The 17,754-nt window shown below is 41.4% G+C and overlaps 1 protein-coding gene across 5 annotated transcripts in view; it reads right to left on the bottom strand.

The window, feature by feature from the left end:
* The window catches only part of CASKIN2 (CASK interacting protein 2), a 109,175-nt gene extending 92,010 nt beyond the window's left edge, over window positions 1–17,165 (bottom strand). For all 5 annotated transcript variants that reach the window (XM_026667428.2, XM_087955813.1, XM_026667429.2 and 2 more), the window contains exons 1-2: window positions 16,589–17,165; window positions 778–1,303 (exon numbers count right to left, since the gene is read on the bottom strand). In XM_026667428.2, the coding sequence (XP_026523213.2) occupies window positions 778–871 (94 nt within the window). In that variant the 5' untranslated portion in view covers window positions 872–1,303; window positions 16,589–17,165. The remainder of the gene's footprint in view (window positions 1–777; window positions 1,304–16,588) is intronic.
* Window positions 17,166–17,754: the final 589 nt, after the last annotated feature.

Genomic DNA, 17,754 nt, shown 5'->3' with positions numbered 1-17,754 from the left:
CATCGAACAGATGGCCAAAACATACACTACCAAGTAATTTATTCTGATTAAAAGCAAAAGTTAAAATTAGTTTTCTTTTTGCATATTTGCATGTTTCATATATGCCCCCCGAATAAAACGATGCAGTTATTATTCAAAATGAAACCCCAAATCCCAGCACCAACACCTTCCCTGTCTATCAAATCCATATTGGGAAGATAGTTAACAATAACAGCATGAGTTCTTTGCTACTATTCATGAAAGACAAACTGGAAGTTTCTAATAAAGGTAAAGGTAAATGCATAGGCACCAATTCAAGAGGAAGAAAAAAAACATGTTGCATATGTAAGAGCATAGTTCAAATACAAACATAATATACTTTATAACAGTGAGGAAAAGAATGTGGTCACCTCAGTGCCTACTATCTCTTCTATTCCGTTACTATGTAATGATGGGCAGCTTAAGAGCCTTTCTACTGGTTCTCTACTTTTCAATCAGACATAGACTGCACAATCTTTCCAATAGAGGAAGATTCCAAAGAAGATAATCCTCAACGACAAGATTGCCTTCTTAGGGAGAACTTATATCTTGCTGCTATTTCCAACATTGTTAACAATTCTGGATTACTAAGAAGAAATATTTTATAAATTAAGACTCCCCGGAGAGTCATATCTTACTATTGGTCTCTATACACTCTATAACCATAGCCAGTTTGCCAAAAGTCACAGAACTGTAACTAATTTACTACTGAGCCAAGTGAAAGCAAAGTATCATGTTAGGGTATAAAGAGATACTCACTACTTTTGGACACCTTGATCTTTGCTACCAATTTCTGCACACCAGGTACGTCCTCATTTTTCACAGCCTGGATGAGTTCCTGTTCTCTCCCCATGATGAACAAGGGCACTGCTCCCAATTTATGAAGCCATCCAGATGCACCGTGAGCGAGATAACTACTCAAGAGAAAGTCCCCAAAAAATGGTGGGAGAAAAAAGCCCAAGAAACAAAAATATTTTCAGAACTCTCACAGCACATTAAAAAAAAAGTATAGTAATGATGATAAATACTACCGGGCATTAAATAATTTGATGCTTAATGACTGGATCCCAGTAGTGGGAAGAAATTGGGAAGGAAAAATGAGTAGGTTGAAGCAACAGAAACAGTGTTATATTTGGCTGTTCTTGCTAAATAAAAGCATTCTCTCCAAATATCCAGTTCTTCCTAGGTAGGTAGAGTTTCATCTCGAATGGTAGGAACCCTCTGTTTCCCCAAATCAGTAGACGTAGAGCTTCTGCAGTCAATGTCTGAGTTGTTTCTCAAGTACCTATGAAAATAAAAGGCAGAATGAGTTTTTTTCAAAGACTTCCGGACTTATAATCACAATTAGGACCAAAACTTCCATTGCTAAGTAAAGTGGTTAAGTGAGTTGCACCCAATTTTATGATCTTTTTGCTATGGTTGTTAAGAGAATGACTGCTGTTAAGTGAATCATGAAGTCATTAACAGAATCCAACTTCCTCATTGATTTTGCTTATCAGAAGTTGGCGAGGAAGATTGCAATAGTGGTCACATGACCCTAGAAAACCGCAACTGTCCTAAATACATGCCAAGCGCCTGAATTTTAATCATGTGACCTTGGGGATGCTGTGACTATCATATGTGTGAAGACTGGATCATATGTCACCTTTTTCCAGTGTGGTTGTAACTTTGAACAGTCGCTAAAGAAATGAGTGCAGGTCAAGGACTACCTATATTGTGCTAATATAAATCCTGAATTACAGGCAATTTGCTTTTTTCAGTTCAAGTACAATTCAATACTTAGATAGACTATATGCTCCATGAAATGAATGTTTCACTAGGTACACAACAGATGAAGGGGAGGGCATGCAAGAAAGAAGTAGCAGCTGGGCTGAGAAATCTGATTTCCCTACTACTATAACCCTCCCTTAATCTTTATGTGCTTTTCAAAATGTTTACCAGAACTACTTCATGGGTATTTCCTCTTAAAGATTTGAGATATAAAAAGTTTTCTCTGTTAACATAAGCCAAAATCAAGGGTCCCAAAATTCTGCAGAAATTATCTGTAACATTATTAAATATGTCATTAATGATATAATTGCAACCATATGCATTGTTGAATCATAGATAGACAGATTTCATGGCCTACAGGACCTTTTAAAACAAAACAAAACAAATATCAATCAATTGGACTCATGCATTTGTACAAATGGTTCAGTAGTGAGAGATCTGCTCAGAAATTAAAGAGGAGTTAAGTTCTATCTTTGAATATACACTCAGTTGGAAGAATTTGTTCTGTTTCAGTTTTTTTACACAAAAATCCAATCCTGATGTTTTTTTCTCCTTCCAAATTTAAAGCATTGAGACAAATTAAGTTGTCCATGTTGTTAAGATGAGAGAAATGAGAGAAATCCGAAAGCCAAACAATCAGAATCATTGCATTTGTACTTATTTGCAAACGGAAGACAAAATGTTGCTCCTATTACAGCGCCAGTAACTGGATACAGTACTGAACAATACATTGTATCAGCCTCTCACAATTTATTTGGGTCTGTGAACCTTTTAATAAAAAACAAACGAACAAGTACAATATTCTGAGTTGGGCTTAAATTTGCTTCTGAACAAAGCCAGGCTTTACTAAATGATGCTGTAAAGAAATTGTGAGCAACATCTGTAATATGCGAACAAGAGAATTGAAATGGCCTTAGCATGTTGTTATCATGCCTGTTTATTGAATATTCAGTGCTATTACTCACTCATGCCCAATGTCTTACTATAATGACAAATTTTGAGATACAAGAAATCGGGGGGAAAAGAAGGTCCCATTGGGTCTGACATTAAAAGCTGTGAATTAAACATTAAAGACCAAAACAGCCTTTCTCAATATGAATCTTATCAGTTTAAATGAGCAATTCTATACGGTATGACCCTGCCCCATACAGTCAATAGTAAGTGATGTTTAGAATTGTTGTTTAAAACAGTTTCCCAATCCTTCTGCCTTTGTGGACAGTGAAGGATACCCAATTTAAAACATCAGAAAAACCTTAACTTTGAGAAAGCTACCCTAGAAAATGTGAAACTTAAGACACTGCAAATAATATTTAGCCAATAGCTATTTGCAACAACAATAAAGGGGGTGCCAGTTAAGTTTCAGGTATATTTTTAAGGGCTGAAATTTTGAAAAAGTACCTTTGAGACATCATAAACAACCAGCTACTTTTTTTTACCATCTTCTCTTGTGTTTAGGGTGGGCTAGATTCCCGTTCCATTATTAATACAGTGGAGCCTCGGGTCGTGACCGTAATCCGTTCCCAGACTGCGGTTGCGACCCGATTTGGCCATGTCTGGAAGCACAACCGACTGCGCATGCACACAGTCAAAAGAAATGGCGCCAAAGGGGAAATCAGCGGGGAAAGGGAATCTTTCCCCGCTGATTTTGTTTGCCACCCAATTTTTGAATTGTGACCTGATTCAAAAATCGGGTGGATTTTTTGTTTGCCATCCGATTTGGTCACGAACATAAGCGTTCCACTGTATTTGTACATTGATCAAATGATCTAATTTGTCTAAACCATAATCCAGAAGGATTGTGTAACTGTGCAGGAAAAAGAGGCACATAAGTTATTGAAACAAAAATCAAAACCCAGATATGTACATTTGCCAATCTTGCATTTCTCTGGTGTTGTCTGAAGTTTTGAACTATAACTCCCACTGTTATACCCACAAAGGCAATTGCTGTGTTGGCTGTGGATGACGAGACTGGTTGACCATTGATGGAGGATCCTAACTTGGGAAAGGCTGTCACTGTTTATAGCAATGGTTCTTTTCAAACAAAAAGATTTAGGAAGGACAACCAGCAACCATTCCTCATTTCTTGACCACATGTCATATTCTCTAAGCTTACTCAAAAGCCTATCCTATGCGGCATAAATAAAAAAAGTATTTTAGCTCAGCTTGACCCATTCAGATAGGAGCAAGGAGAGGAAGTATTTCAGGACCAAATGCGTGTTTACGTTGGAAAAAAAGTCTACCAGCACATTTAAAAAAAAAAAAGCTGCAGCACTGGTTTTGTTACTCCTTCCACTGTTAATAGACACTTGGTCATAGTAAGTAGGAGAGTTGGGCATGAGCTGAAGTATAAGTGAGGATAAGGTATGGGCTCTCTTACTCAGACAGAACTACCCCAACAGCATTTTTGTTGTCTCTATATATTGTGCATATATAGCTTATACTTTCAAATAAGGTATCCAGACACAGAGTTAATATTCTGTTTATAAATTTATAAAATGCAGGATTGCTTGCTGCGTTACACCAAATACACATAGCTATGGGGAATTACCTAACAGATTGACAATCCGGTCTGTCCTTTCAGTATCCCAACTAGGATCTTTTTCTAGGCAAGACCTTCTTTTAACTACCAAGACATAGCTGAGAAATCATTGTTTTTCTCTTCCAGGCAGAAGAAAACAGAAGCTCTCTTAATCCACAGGAAAGGTCTCACAAAGACTCCACTCAAAGCATTCCCAGTGGCTGTGGTTTCTTCAGATCGTGTAAGATGACTATGAAAATATGTTTACTGCTTGGCACCGTTGTCACCAATAATGGACCTCCTTCTTTTTCTGTCTCAAAGGGAGCTGAGTGTTAAGGGCTTGTGGCACATAAAGCGACAAATAATAATAGGAATAATTAGGAAAGCTCTGAAGCTAACAGTTTTTAATTCAGAGGAGTTGAACATTCAATATACCAGCCATTGAATATTCCAAAATCAAGCAATGGTCTGGACTAAATATAGGATGTGAAAAAAACAAAAACCTTTTCGAACAGACTGCTGGACTTGGGCCAGGGGGTTGCTCTGCTTATGTCCTTATGTTCAAAATGGATAACATAAAGGAGAGATATAAAGTCTGCTCATGCTTTTCACTACCCTCCTCCACCCGCAGGAAAGTAACCTCCCTAAGTAAAGGAGGCTACAACTGGAGTGAAGAACCTTTGAGAGAGAAACTATTATATAGCTTAACAGGAAGTATTAAGTCATCAAATAATAAGATACAATAAATAAAAACCAACCTATAAACAAATGCCTGGAACCTAAATGGAACCTCTGTGTTCAGAGAAATCTCTCTCTAAATAACAGACACCAAAAGCAAACTATGCAGGGTGGGGGAAGAGATGCTGAATCCCTAGAAGCATCTGACTAGCTCTTGTTAGAAACAGTAAAGGTATAGATTTCTTTGGAATCAACTAAATTCCTGGTGAACACATGTGGTTTTCATGGCAACAGTATGTAAATGTTTGCCATTGCCTTCTTCCTCAGTTTTTTTCTACTTCTCAGCTTTGTTGAGAATCTTGGGTCTCCCACCCAGAAACTAACTAGGTTCCCAACCCCCAACACACACACACACAGAGAGAGAGAGAGAGAGAGAGAGAGAGAGAGAGAGAGAGAGAGAATTGGCCAAGTGCTGTCCTTTGCTATGTCCGAATGTTGCACTAAGTGGAGGTTGTATTTGGTCCCGGGGTACTTCTTAACTGATGCTCAGTTAACTTATAATTAGGATCTAGACAATGCAGATGTTAGGCAGGAACAGATGTTTGTGTATGAAACATTTTAACACACTTGCTATTAATAAAATGGCAAATCGTGTAGGGCCGCGGTTCGAACACTTTGCACTCTAGCTTCTTTCCATCATCTAATAAATTTGACAGAAATAGATAGGACTCAAGAGCTCATTCCTACAGCAGAAATCTCAGTGTAATAGATCTATCTTATTAATTCTGAAGGGAAGTGTCTATATCTATTAAACTGGGATTTCAAATATATGTACGTGCATACGCATACTGTCCCTGGGTTAAGAACGTCTGACTTAAGGACAATCCCTAGATACAGATGGGGTGCCTATTACTAAAAATGGCAGACAGCATTCTCTTTCAAAGCGCTGAAACTGCAATGCTTTCAGAAACTGCTGAAGCCGCATAATTTTTAATATACAGCCTGTTTTCAGTGATTTCTCGGAAGCAATGCATGGAGAATGCTGTCTGCCATTTTTAATAATAGGCACTTCATTGGTAAGTACAAGTTCCAACACAAATATAAATTTGGATTAGAGAGAGAGCTAGGAATGGAACTCATCCTTAACCCGGGGACTGTATGTATATGTATGCAGTATGTACACACAGAGCTGGTGTGATGTAGTGCTTGGTTAAGGTGCTAGATTAGGAAGGGGCAGCCTAAAGCTTCTGGGTGACCTTGAGCCAGTTATTCCCTCTCAGTCCTAATCAGTGTCAGGCTCTGCTGGCTGATAAACAAAACCTCTTGTCACTTCATGCATTGTAGCTTTTCTGTAAGAAACTAAGCGAGCACACTGCAAAATCAAGCAGACCATGCAAGACAAATACAAGATAGATCTATTACATGCAAGACAAATACAAGAAAAGCAACAACATAAACACACCCATATCTACATCTATATAACTAGGATGTGATCATTCCTTAGCCTGATACAGGCAAAAAAGAGTTTCAAAGTGGCCAAGGAATAGGACTACCAGCAGCAAGATGCTCAGAAAATGAACAACCCACAAGATTTGCCAAATTAATCCCTTACTATGAAGCATAGTGTGGCCTATAAAAAGTTAAGCAAGGAAAACCTGACACCTGTTTGTAAATTTCACCACCTTCTTTTGTTTTCAGGAACTTAGGGAATTTACTGTAGTACCTGGGTGAGTAAAGAAAGCAATCTGCATATTTAAAAATACTCGCTACACAATTGTTATGCACCTCCTGTGGCTGAACACTCACACTGAAAACAAGTTCTATAAATAATTTATTGTTCACCTGTCCCAATATAAGATCTTGGATATTACCTGCCAGGCACCTTTGATATAGTGTGAATAGTCCTCATAATAATTTATTATATGCGTTTCAGCTTTGAACAGGACAAAGTCTTCAGCAGACTTTTTCTAACTTCCCACAGCTTATCCCTTCCCCGTACTCATTATTTGAGCCACCAGAGTTGTTGAGAGCTTGCAGCATACAAGTTGTTGTTGTTGTTGCTATTGCTGTTGTCATTCTCCAGTTTGCTAACTCATTAGCTTGGTTCAGAAAACATGCTAACTAACCCAGTTTAATATAACATAATTACTGTTTTCTCTGAGGCTACATTCAAGCAATTAAAACTGAGTAATGGCATAATGTGAATGGCATGGTTCACTCAAGAGACTAATAACTTTACGTCCACAATATGCTGGAGGACTAGCTGATGGCAAACACCTAGGTCTTTTGTCTCAAATGAGGTGGTTTGTACTGCATATATGCCTATGTTCATGGGTCAAGAGGAAATCTGGTGCTTTTGAAACAAGGCAAGCAAATAGGCTAACTGACTGGACGTAGCAGTGGTGGGCAGCGGGAAGACTACCAAAAATTCAGGAAGTAAAATCAGCAGACCTAGTAACTTCAGCTGGCAGACCAGTCAATGGAAGTTGGGGATGGGTTAGGACAGTGATCCCCAACCTTTGCCGGCCCGGTACCGGCATCAGCTGGGCGCCGCGCCCGGTACCGGCATCAACTGGGCGCCGCCATCTTTTTTGATGAAAAAGATGGCGGCGCATGCCCGGTGAGCTTTTCTGGGTAGAAATGGCTTTCTACCGGAAAAGCTCATCGAGGCTGAGTGCCGCTCATCTTTTGATGAAAAAGTGCTTCGTGAGCTTTCTACCCGGAAAAGCTCACCGGAAGCACTTTTTTATCAAAAAGATGGCGGCGCCAGCAACCAGCGCCCGGTAAGACTTGTTCCGCGGACCGGTACCGGTCCGCGGACCGGTGGTTGGGGACCCCTGGGTTAGGAGACTTGGCTGGCAGACTGGCCAGCAGAAAAATGTGGGTTCTCATGAGAACTTTTAATTGGGAGTACCTTTTCTTCAATTAGCAGACTGGCGATATCCAGGTTTTCAGGCTGGGAAAACACCTAGAAGAGCATTGGAAAGTTTTCCAGCAGGATCAATAGCTGGGGCATGTGTTAGTAGCAATAAGAGATGTTGCCAAGGCAGCAATGAGCTAAAGCCTGATCCAGGTGAATGGGGCCCCTTCCTCCTTCAACAAAAAGAGGGGGCCAGCTCAGCTGGGTGATCCTTTCACTGCAATTAGGGCAGCCAATTTTCTGCAGGCCTAGTCAGGGAAAGAAAGAAGTTGGTTGAGACACTATCAAATCCACCAAGATAGCTTCAACTCCAATGCAACCTAAACCTAGCCAGGACAATAGGAGAAATTATTAGTTGGGGACAACGGAAAAGCTCACTCAGTGGGCTCCTTTAAGCCCTGCCAGAATTAACAGTAGAACAGCAGCCCAGACCACCATCAGTGGCAAACCAATCTAGCCCATCAGCTAGGCAGCTAAAATCCAGGTTGTGTACTAATACGCCCAGCAGCAAGGAAGCATCCCATCTAGAGCAGAGACAAGCCACCTGCCTTGCCAACGACCACAAAATTTGAGCAGAAACTAGAAGTCATCCCAGCAACAGAACCAAGCCAGAACCAGTGATGGTTGAGGATTGGAAGGTGGGAATAATGAAGAGGAAAATCTTAGTCAAAGTGCACCCTGGTGATGGCAGATATCACCTACAAGGAAGGAAACAAGGCTGAGGGCAGCAAAGAAGGCGGGAGGAAACATCCTTGTTATAGGTTTAAAGTGGCAGGTTGATCTAGTCCAGCAGCAATTGCTCAGTGAAGCCACCTATAAGAGGAAGCATAGGAACATAGATAGGTGGGAAAATCTACTTTCCCACACTCAATTGTTTTGGAAACAACCAAGGTCAAACCCAGCCAGCTACAGATTAGCAGTGGTTGGTCTGAGAATTGAACAAGAGGTAAGAATTCTAATAACCTCAGGAAAGGTAAATTTGAAGGTAATTGAACAAATAAGAATGGGAAAGGGAAACTGCAGTCAATTTTGCTTAAATAATAGGCACCCCTTAGGTATTTAAAGGGGAAAAAGCTTTATTGTATATATGGCTGTTGCAACAGAAAGCAAGGAGAAACCCTGCCCCGCCAGGAGTTGGTTTGTGTGCTGCCTCTATGTGCACCAACCCCGCCAAAACCCTGTCATAGTCCCTGCCCCCCCCCCCCGCTTTGTCTAGTGTATTATGAAAATTCAGTCGTTGAAAACATCAAAACATGTGAAGAAAAAACATTTGTTGCCTAATAATTGGCAGGGTGGGATACAAACGTGTGCCACTGCTTGTTCACTCAGGAGCTCTAGTCCACTGGCCTTGCTGCTCATTCTTTTCATCAGAGGGGGCCACTGGGTGGCTGGAACTAGAAGACGAACCTTTTCACCCATAGATTCAGAACTTCAAAAACTTGATTCTGCCTTTGCCCTTTCTTTTAATTCCCCAAAAGCTTCATGCATAGTAAAGCACCAATAAGGATTTTAAATATTCTGAGAATGCTCAGTCCAAGTGTACTTTTACTGTGAATTTTACTCATTTATGTTTTCAGGGGAACATTTTTTTCACATGGGAACATGGTTTTGAGAAATAAAAAGCCAGATTCTCTTCACTTTCAGAGTTTAGCTTGTTTCTCTCAGCTTCTTTGGAATAAACATTTTAAGCAAGGACATGATAGTGTTCTTGAAATCCATTTCCTACCCCAAAGCATTAACAGGATAGGAAGAGAATACTGAAGCATAAGGAAGCACAGAAGCTGGATTTCTAGCAGAAAACATAACAGCTATTGTAGGGTGGCAGGACCCTCTCTAAAACATTCTTGACTATTAATGTGTTGGCTAAATTTTGTCTGCATCTGTTTTGAAAATTTTCTAAATGAATCTTGCAGCTGGGAGAAAAATAGCCAGTGTCTAAGCATTACATAAGCAGAAACTGAACAATGTTAATCCAAGCATTTTGTTAAGCATAAAACTTAGCAGGGGCACTTAGATTTCGACTAGTAAACCGATATAAAACATTATGTAGCATAAGCTTCTAAAAATGTATCTGAATATACCGTATTACTTGTGTGATATTTCAGATTTGTTGTGTACCTGCTCATATTTCTCTAGCAGTACCTGATGTTTTAAATCTGTACTAGCCAACTGTTAATAGTTTTTCAATTTTAAAAAAATCAAGAAAAGGAAAACGAGAAAAACAAAAGCAATGGTTATGGTTTTAACCCAGATTTCTGATTGAAACTTTCCAACAGGTCTCTGCCCTGTATTAACCTGCTTCTTTGCTCCTTCACAAGACCATCTCCCTTTTCTCTGGGTGTGTCTATGGAGATCCTCAGTTATCCAGGTCATGGTTATCCCAAAGATGCTTTTTCAGAAGGCTACTGGGCTTTTGTTTTTCCTTGAAGACAGAAGTCAGAACTGAAGAAGCTTCTTGGATGAGAAGCAAAACGTCTTCAAGGGAAAACAAAGTCCAGTTGCCTTTTGAAAAAGCACCTTTTGGGACTGTCCTCTGGGAGGAAAAAACAGACTAGCATAGACTTTATCTGAAATGGGAAAAGGCCCTGCAATAATTCAACAATACAAATCTTTGCTAGTATTAGAAGATTAACATGCTCCTCTTTCCATTACCTCACACTTCCTCCAAAGTTCTAGTGAACTGATGAGTTCTTTACAATCTTTCTTCTGAACTTGACTCCCTTATAAGATAGATCCGTGTTGGTGAACCTATGCCACGCGTGCCGGAAGTGGCACGTAGAGCCATCTCCCCCGGCACACAAGAGGTCACTTGGAAGAGCCCCACTGTGCATGCGTACTGCTACCTGACAGCTGATTGTCAGGTATCTGGCGCACATACACAGGGGGAGGAAGGGGGTGCATGGGAGACATGCATGCATGCGCAGGGATGCACTGCACACAAGGGGATCATGCGCGCATGCGCAGATGTGAGGCACGCAAGGAGGAATTACACGCATATGTGCAAATGCCTGATGCACAAGAAGGAATTGCACATGCATGCACAGAGACGTGCAGCACACGAGGGGGAATTGACATGCATGCGCAGGGGGCATGGGGGGCAGCACGCATTGCCTTCTGGGTGTTGGTATGCGAGCGCGCGCAAGTGCGCAATTATCAGCACAGGAGCCGAAAAAGGTTAGCCACCACTGAGATAGATAAATCAAAGACAGACATCTTGCCTCATCTGCCAATACTGAAGTGATAAAACAGCATCTTTACAATTCGCCCTAAGAGATTCTTCACATCTGAAAAAAAAGAAAGAAAGAAAAATAGAGACACAGAGAGAGAGAAAGAAAGAGAGAGAGAGAGAGAGAGAGAGAGAGAAAGAAAGAAAGAAAGAAAGAAAGAAAGAAAGAAAGAAAGAAAGAAAGAAAGAAAGAAAGAAAGAAAGAAAGAAAGAAAGAAAGAAAGAAAGAAAGAAAGAAAGAAAACCCCACAGACCTTTGGACCAACATATGAGTGTCCAGAGGAGAATTCTCATAATCCACAACTGTCAAGTCCATTGGAATCTAACGTATCTGAAAAGTAGCAAGTTGGGGAAAGAAGAACAGAGTTTATTGACACGGCATTTGACCTTTCAGATGCAACGGAATAATCTGAATGTTCCACTGAAAACATTCTTCCTGCCTATGAGCCATGGTGGCGCAGTGGTTAGAGTGCAGTACTGCAGGCTACTTCTGCTGATTGTCGGCTGCCTGCAATTTGGCAGTTCAAATCTCAGTTCAAATCTCACCAGGCTCAGCCTTCCATCCTTCTGTGGTGGGTAAAATGGGGACTCCAAATTGTTGGGGGCAATATGCTGACTCTGTAAACCACTTAGAGAGGGCTGTAAAGCCCTGTAAAGCGGTATATAAGTCTGAGTGCTATTGCTATCGGGGATGCAGGGCTCTCCCACACCAAGATTTATAATGTCACCATTGCAAAGATATTGAATTTTGTGGGAATCCAGAAGATACAATTTTCCTGTCATAATACCCTTGTGTTTGCCACCACTGCTTCATCTTCTTTTTTTTTTTACACCCACACCTATCCATTAAGAAGTTTAGTATCTTTTGCAATGAAGCACTCCTGATTCAAGAAAGAAAAGAGAATTGAAGAATTGAGGAACAATTTATACAAACATGTGATTTAGTCTAGGTTTTAAACTTGGAACCAGTTGATTGGTTTGAGGATTACTGCTTGAACAAATTTTCGCTTGTCCCACAACTGAAATGTAGAATATTTAAGATAACAAAGGAGTTTCTTAAACTCAGAGGAACAAGGCCATCTTGAGTCATAATGCAATGTAGCAAGTGCCCAGCAGTCCACCTCTACTATCTTAAGGCACATTCCCAAATTTATCTGGAGATTTGACTGTGTATACAAGTAGTTAAAAGAGAAGGAGCGTTGAGCTACGAAAGTGATGTGAGGAACAGAAAACAAAAATTACAAATGAGTTTTGAAGATGTTACAATAAACTTTCCCTCATACAAAAACTCCACACAATGGGGTGAACTTGTGTTATCTTTACTGTTGGAAAACAGACTAACAATGTACAGATTAGAAAATTTCTGCCTGGAGTTAACTAGGCTATTTATAAAAATCAGCTTCGGGTTTAAATGATTTCAAGAGACAGAGCAAGCCCCCTTTTGTGTGAGAAAAATATGACCATGTATCATAAGAATGTGTTGCTGGCATTATACTTTGGATATTTCAGTGTTCCTTCTTGAAATCTTAAACACTCCAAAGACCACATGCATCATTTACTGACCCTGAAGACAAAATCACCTGATGTATATGAGCTAGGTTCTTTATCTGGTGTTAGTATTGCCCATCTCCACAGCAACCACTCAGCTATGATCAAGATGACAAATGAATTACTCATCCAGGTGAAACAAGATCTGGCTCTCTATCAGTAGCTACTTTATCATCTGCACTGCTATCTTTCCAAACAAGTACAGGTTCCCTGAAAATCTCACAAAGCAAATTCACATAAAGTAAGGCATGAAACCAATGGAAAAAAGGGGGTTGCAGAACATGATGTCCACTTTTGTAACCCAAATACCTTGACCTGTGCCCATACATGTTTAGAGCCTACTACATTATTGAAACATGTTTTCTTCCTTGACTCGTATTCTACGTACAGTGAAAACTGGATTTCTAACGTGCATGATTATCATAGCAGAGGACTTCAGAGGACTATGAATTTTGTTAGCATTCTACATTTTATTTCATACAGTAGATTCATCCAAGTTAAAAGCACTTCTTGGGCCTGAGGATTCTTCACCTGCTATGGCATGACACAGTAACTCCAACTTTGCTTCTAAGGTTAGAGAGGTCCTTTTCACTTTTGGTAGGTGGGTTTAACAAGACATTGAGGTCCATTTTTGACTCCACAGTAAGAGCCATAGCTGTTATAGCTATGGAAGTAAGTGGGAGGCAGGATACATAACTAGAAATATACAACATATTATTTAATGGTTTTGTAGAACAACATTATTGATCTATAAACCTAGTATAACAATTACTTATACATCTAGTAAATGAATAAAACAAACACAATGGTAAAGAGGAAAAAGTAAGCAAATACTTGGAGATAAATAACCAAATTTTCATACAGTAATTACGTACAATGGTCCATGAATGAAGCAGGAAGCTTAAAATGACTAAATTATAAAAGATCCAGGATCAGGACCAAAATTCTCAGAAGCTGGAGCTTGGGAGATCTAACTCATAGGGCTCTCTGAGGCTACAATGGACTTGCATGGACCCAAAGTGCTTTGTGGGCAAAAGTGACCAAGTTCAACCACTACTAGCTCCAACTGAAAATAACGGATCACAGATCATGTGCCAGAAATTCTGCAGAGTTTCCATCCAGGATTACCTTTAGCGGGCTCAGTAAAATGACAGTTGCTATGACCACAAGAACTATAAACCCTTCATATCAGTATTAACAAATAACCAGCAAACAGTCTATATAGGTTGGGTGTATATGTAAACAGGATCAAGATGACCTTGAAAACTATAAAACCTTAAGCAGTTGAGAATTTCCATACAGTATAGATTTTAGTAGATAAGTTGTAACTGGGTAACTGGGCTGACCTAGCTTGAAGCATCATTAATGCAGAATCTTGGTTGGCTTGACAAAATGTTGTTTACTGGCTGTAAAGAAGTTATATTTATATTTATCTCCTACAGCAGCTGTGACTGCAGACCATTAATACTAAGTGGATTAGGCCCTTCGGAATCTTATTTAAAAATACAATATCAACATACATACATTGGATTGGATTCAGACTGGGGTTACCTTGTTGCCATACAGATAGAAAAATATTTTACAGCAACATACATCTTATTCATTTGCTTTAAAAATCAACCTAGAACATATAAAAACCATAATATACAAGAAATATTATAGCTCTGTTCAAAGAATGTATCTAGAATGACCCTGTTGAGCATAATAGATCACTCTTGTTCTTTCATTATCGAGACACAATTATTATAATTTAGTAATCTGGGCCTCTGGCAATAATTTGTGGTTGGTAACTTGCTTGTTAAAAAAATTGATATTTTGAGTTTTGTCTCTTTCCTTTCTCCAACCTATTTTAATTACCATAATTAGATCTATGAGGAAGTTCAGATACTCTGGGAAGTCCTGGGAACAGAAGGGAGGGGGTGTTGGGGAGCATTGTCACGCTTGGCAAGTTAGGAAGTAGACAAAGAGGAAGATAAGGGATAAGGGGGATTTTACAGGAACAATGTGATTACAAGGATATCCTGGGCCAAACTACAATTTATAACTAATGACAGTTCAAGATGGCAAGTATTTGCCTACACGATCCCTGAAATTGAAAGTCCTCCTTATGGAGCCCATCTCAGCAGAATTAGGGGATGTGATCTGAAAAAGTTATCCCCAGAGATAACTTTTTTCTCTCCAGAGACTATGAACAGAATGATATTTACTCACGTTCTACTACTGTAAGTCATAATTGCACTTCAAATAAAGCATTTGGATTATATTTATTCTAAGTAATAAATAAACTGAACTGAACCAAAAAGCTGATTGTGCACCTTCGTAGAATAAAGTAATTAGAGTTACTGCTCAAAAACCAGACTTGGCTTTGGTAATCGGTCCTCTTATAAGTACCATAACAGCAAAAAGCTCCAGAATATGCATGAAGAGAATACATTCCTCTGCTAAGCAAATCAGGCCATCCTGTTCTACCCATTTCCAGGCTCACAGGCTGCAACTGATGATCTCTGGCACATTTCATTCTAGAAGTCAACCAAGAGTTGCTAATAGACCCCAAAGGGATTTTTCATTGGCAGAGTGCTTTTTTTGGCTGAGCACTTTCTCCTCATCCGATTGTTCAATTTTCTGTAGGTTTTAAATCTGAAATTATCTTTGTACCCCTTGTTTTCATCCCTGGCCTCTTACAATCGAAGTACAATAAAAATAATTGTTTTTGTTATAGTTTTTCCACAAAACATACTACTCAGTCTGAGATCCCTTATATTAAAGCAATCTTACGAACTTTGAAGTTGTACATAAAGCTCAGCAAACGAACAAGAATGGTGTTCCTTGACAAGTCAGGGTTCTCACCAGGAGAAAGAGAGTTAAATGTTTTCAATAGCCCGGTTCATTTCCATCCCATCAGAAAGTGTAAATACAAATCTTGCTTAAGAAAACTAATATACCATTTCAGGACTCTACCGGCTGAACTAAAATATCTGAAATTTTCCTTTCTCAAGCGTGGTGTACAAGTTGGTTGGGGGTGAGGGACCAGGATTCAATTAAGTGAGCAATAGACTAAAGATGCTGAACAACAGTTATTAAAAATACCAGCCCTGGAGGGGGAAGACAAGGGGCAAACATTCCCTCCACTGGAAAACAAAGCCTAGAGCAAAGGTTACCTGGTAGGACTTGGGGAACTTTTGTATCACAACAGGGATGTCATTTTTCAAGCATGCTACAACCTCAGTTTTCAGAGAAAAAGAGGTGAGCCTGTGGAGGTAGACTATATTTCATTTTTCCTTAAAAAAAATTCACCAACCTTAAAAGACCCTCCAAGGGTATTGCAGGGCAACCCTGACTAATCCCAGCCAACATGGTCAAGAATGGGCTGGGGATAATGGGAGTGGTGGTACTTCAGCGCACCTAGCTGGGTCAAAGGAGGCTGCAAAAAAAGGGGATGGGGTTATCCGGGAAGAGGAGATGCAGGAGGAGAGGGAACAGAGAAGTAGAGGGGGGGGGGAATCCAACCCGAGAATTATTCGGGATAAAAAGCTTTATAAACCAGCGCACATTATACAGCGCACCAGAGCGCGATATTATATAGCCTGGCGGATATAATTATTTGAAAAGTCCGTCTGAAAACATCCAAGCCATCAGACCAAGCGCCTTGAACGCCCAGAACCGAAGGACGGAGCCCGGTTTCGGGGGGGGAAAAAGCAAAAATCGGAGTGTTTTTAAATCCAAAGTCTGCTGCACAAAAGTGCCCAAATAAGGCGAATAAAGGGGCGCCGAGGGCGGGAATGGGAAGGAGAAACAAATCTTGGTCGGCAACATTTGGAAGACTCGGAGCCGATTTCTCCCCCCAACCCCCCCCCCCCACTCCACAGCCTCCACAACTCCAACCTTTTGGCTTTTCTTTCCCACAACTCACCGCATCGGGCGCTCGTCGCGTTCCCACTCGCGCGCGCACACACACAAACAAAGTTGCGAGCGTTCCTGTCACCGGCTGGTGGCTTTTTCCTCCCCGCTCCTCCGGGCGAGGAGAAAGGGCTGCCCTTCGCCTTCCACGACACCCGCCGGGATGCGAGCGAGGGCTTCTTTCTCCCTCTCGCTCTCGTCCCGGACCTGCCGAGCGCCGAAGACTAGTTATACCCCGGGAGCGAGCGAAGGCGGGCGCGGAGGGAGGAAGGAAGGAAGGAAGAGAAGCGAGAAGGTTTTGGAGTCCGCGGGCAAAAGTCTACGGAACCCGAGAACTTAAGCGGAGGAAAGGCTGGCGCAGCGCCTCCCTCGCCCCCCGCGCCCGCTTTCTCATTCTCCTGCTTCCTCAGGGCAGCGTCGCCCCCCGCGGAAGGTGACTCCGTCCGGTCAGCTTGCGAGCCGCCCTGGGAACTCTGCCCAAGAGTTCGCCTCCGCCTCTGCCGCCTTTTTCTTCTTCTTTTTTTCTTTCTTTCTTTCCCCCCCCACCTCCCCTTGCTCCCCCTCCGACTCCCTCCCTCCTTCCCTCGCCTGGGATCGCTCAGCAGGAAATCCCTCCCAGCCTCCCGTTCTCCCCTCCTGATTGGAAAAGCGAAAGCGGGGACGGCCGGGCGAGTTGGGCAGGGCTTTGCGGAGATCCCGCTGCCTCTTGCACCGGGGGTGGGTGAGTGGCGGGAGTAAAGGGATTCAGGGGTTAAGCGTAGAGGAGGAGGAGGAGGAGGAGGGAGGGATGGAGGGGCGGGCGGGCCGTGTCACCAGAGACCTTGACCCGGTGTGAAACGTGTGCGCACAGGTAAGGGAGGTTGTGTGTCTGGAGCGGGGAAGCCGAACCGCCGCCGCTCCTCCTCCTCCTCCTCTTCCAAGAGAGCCCCCCCTCCCCCCCCGGGCTCAGGAAAGTCTCAAGTGGCTCTTTTGTGAGATAGGCTTCGCAAAAGAAGCGGCCGGTCTGTTGCCAAGTTGTGTCTTTAAAAAAAAAAAAAAGGTGTCTCCGAGGCATTCATGGAGGCTAGAAATGTTTGTCCTCTTTGGTCCTTAAAACCCCTTTTTTCTTTTCCTATTTTGTTTTAATGTTGAGTTTAAACTTCTATGGGTCTGTGTGGTGGTGCTTGCTTATTTTCACAG

Source organism: Notechis scutatus, chromosome 2, assembly GCF_049901735.1.
Source record: "Notechis scutatus isolate UNSWTSFEM ecotype Mainland chromosome 2, rNotScu1.2, whole genome shotgun sequence".
NCBI lineage: Eukaryota > Metazoa > Chordata > Lepidosauria > Squamata > Elapidae > Notechis > Notechis scutatus.
Note: the sequence above shows the minus strand (reverse complement) of the source record. Positions and strands in the feature narration are given on the sequence as shown.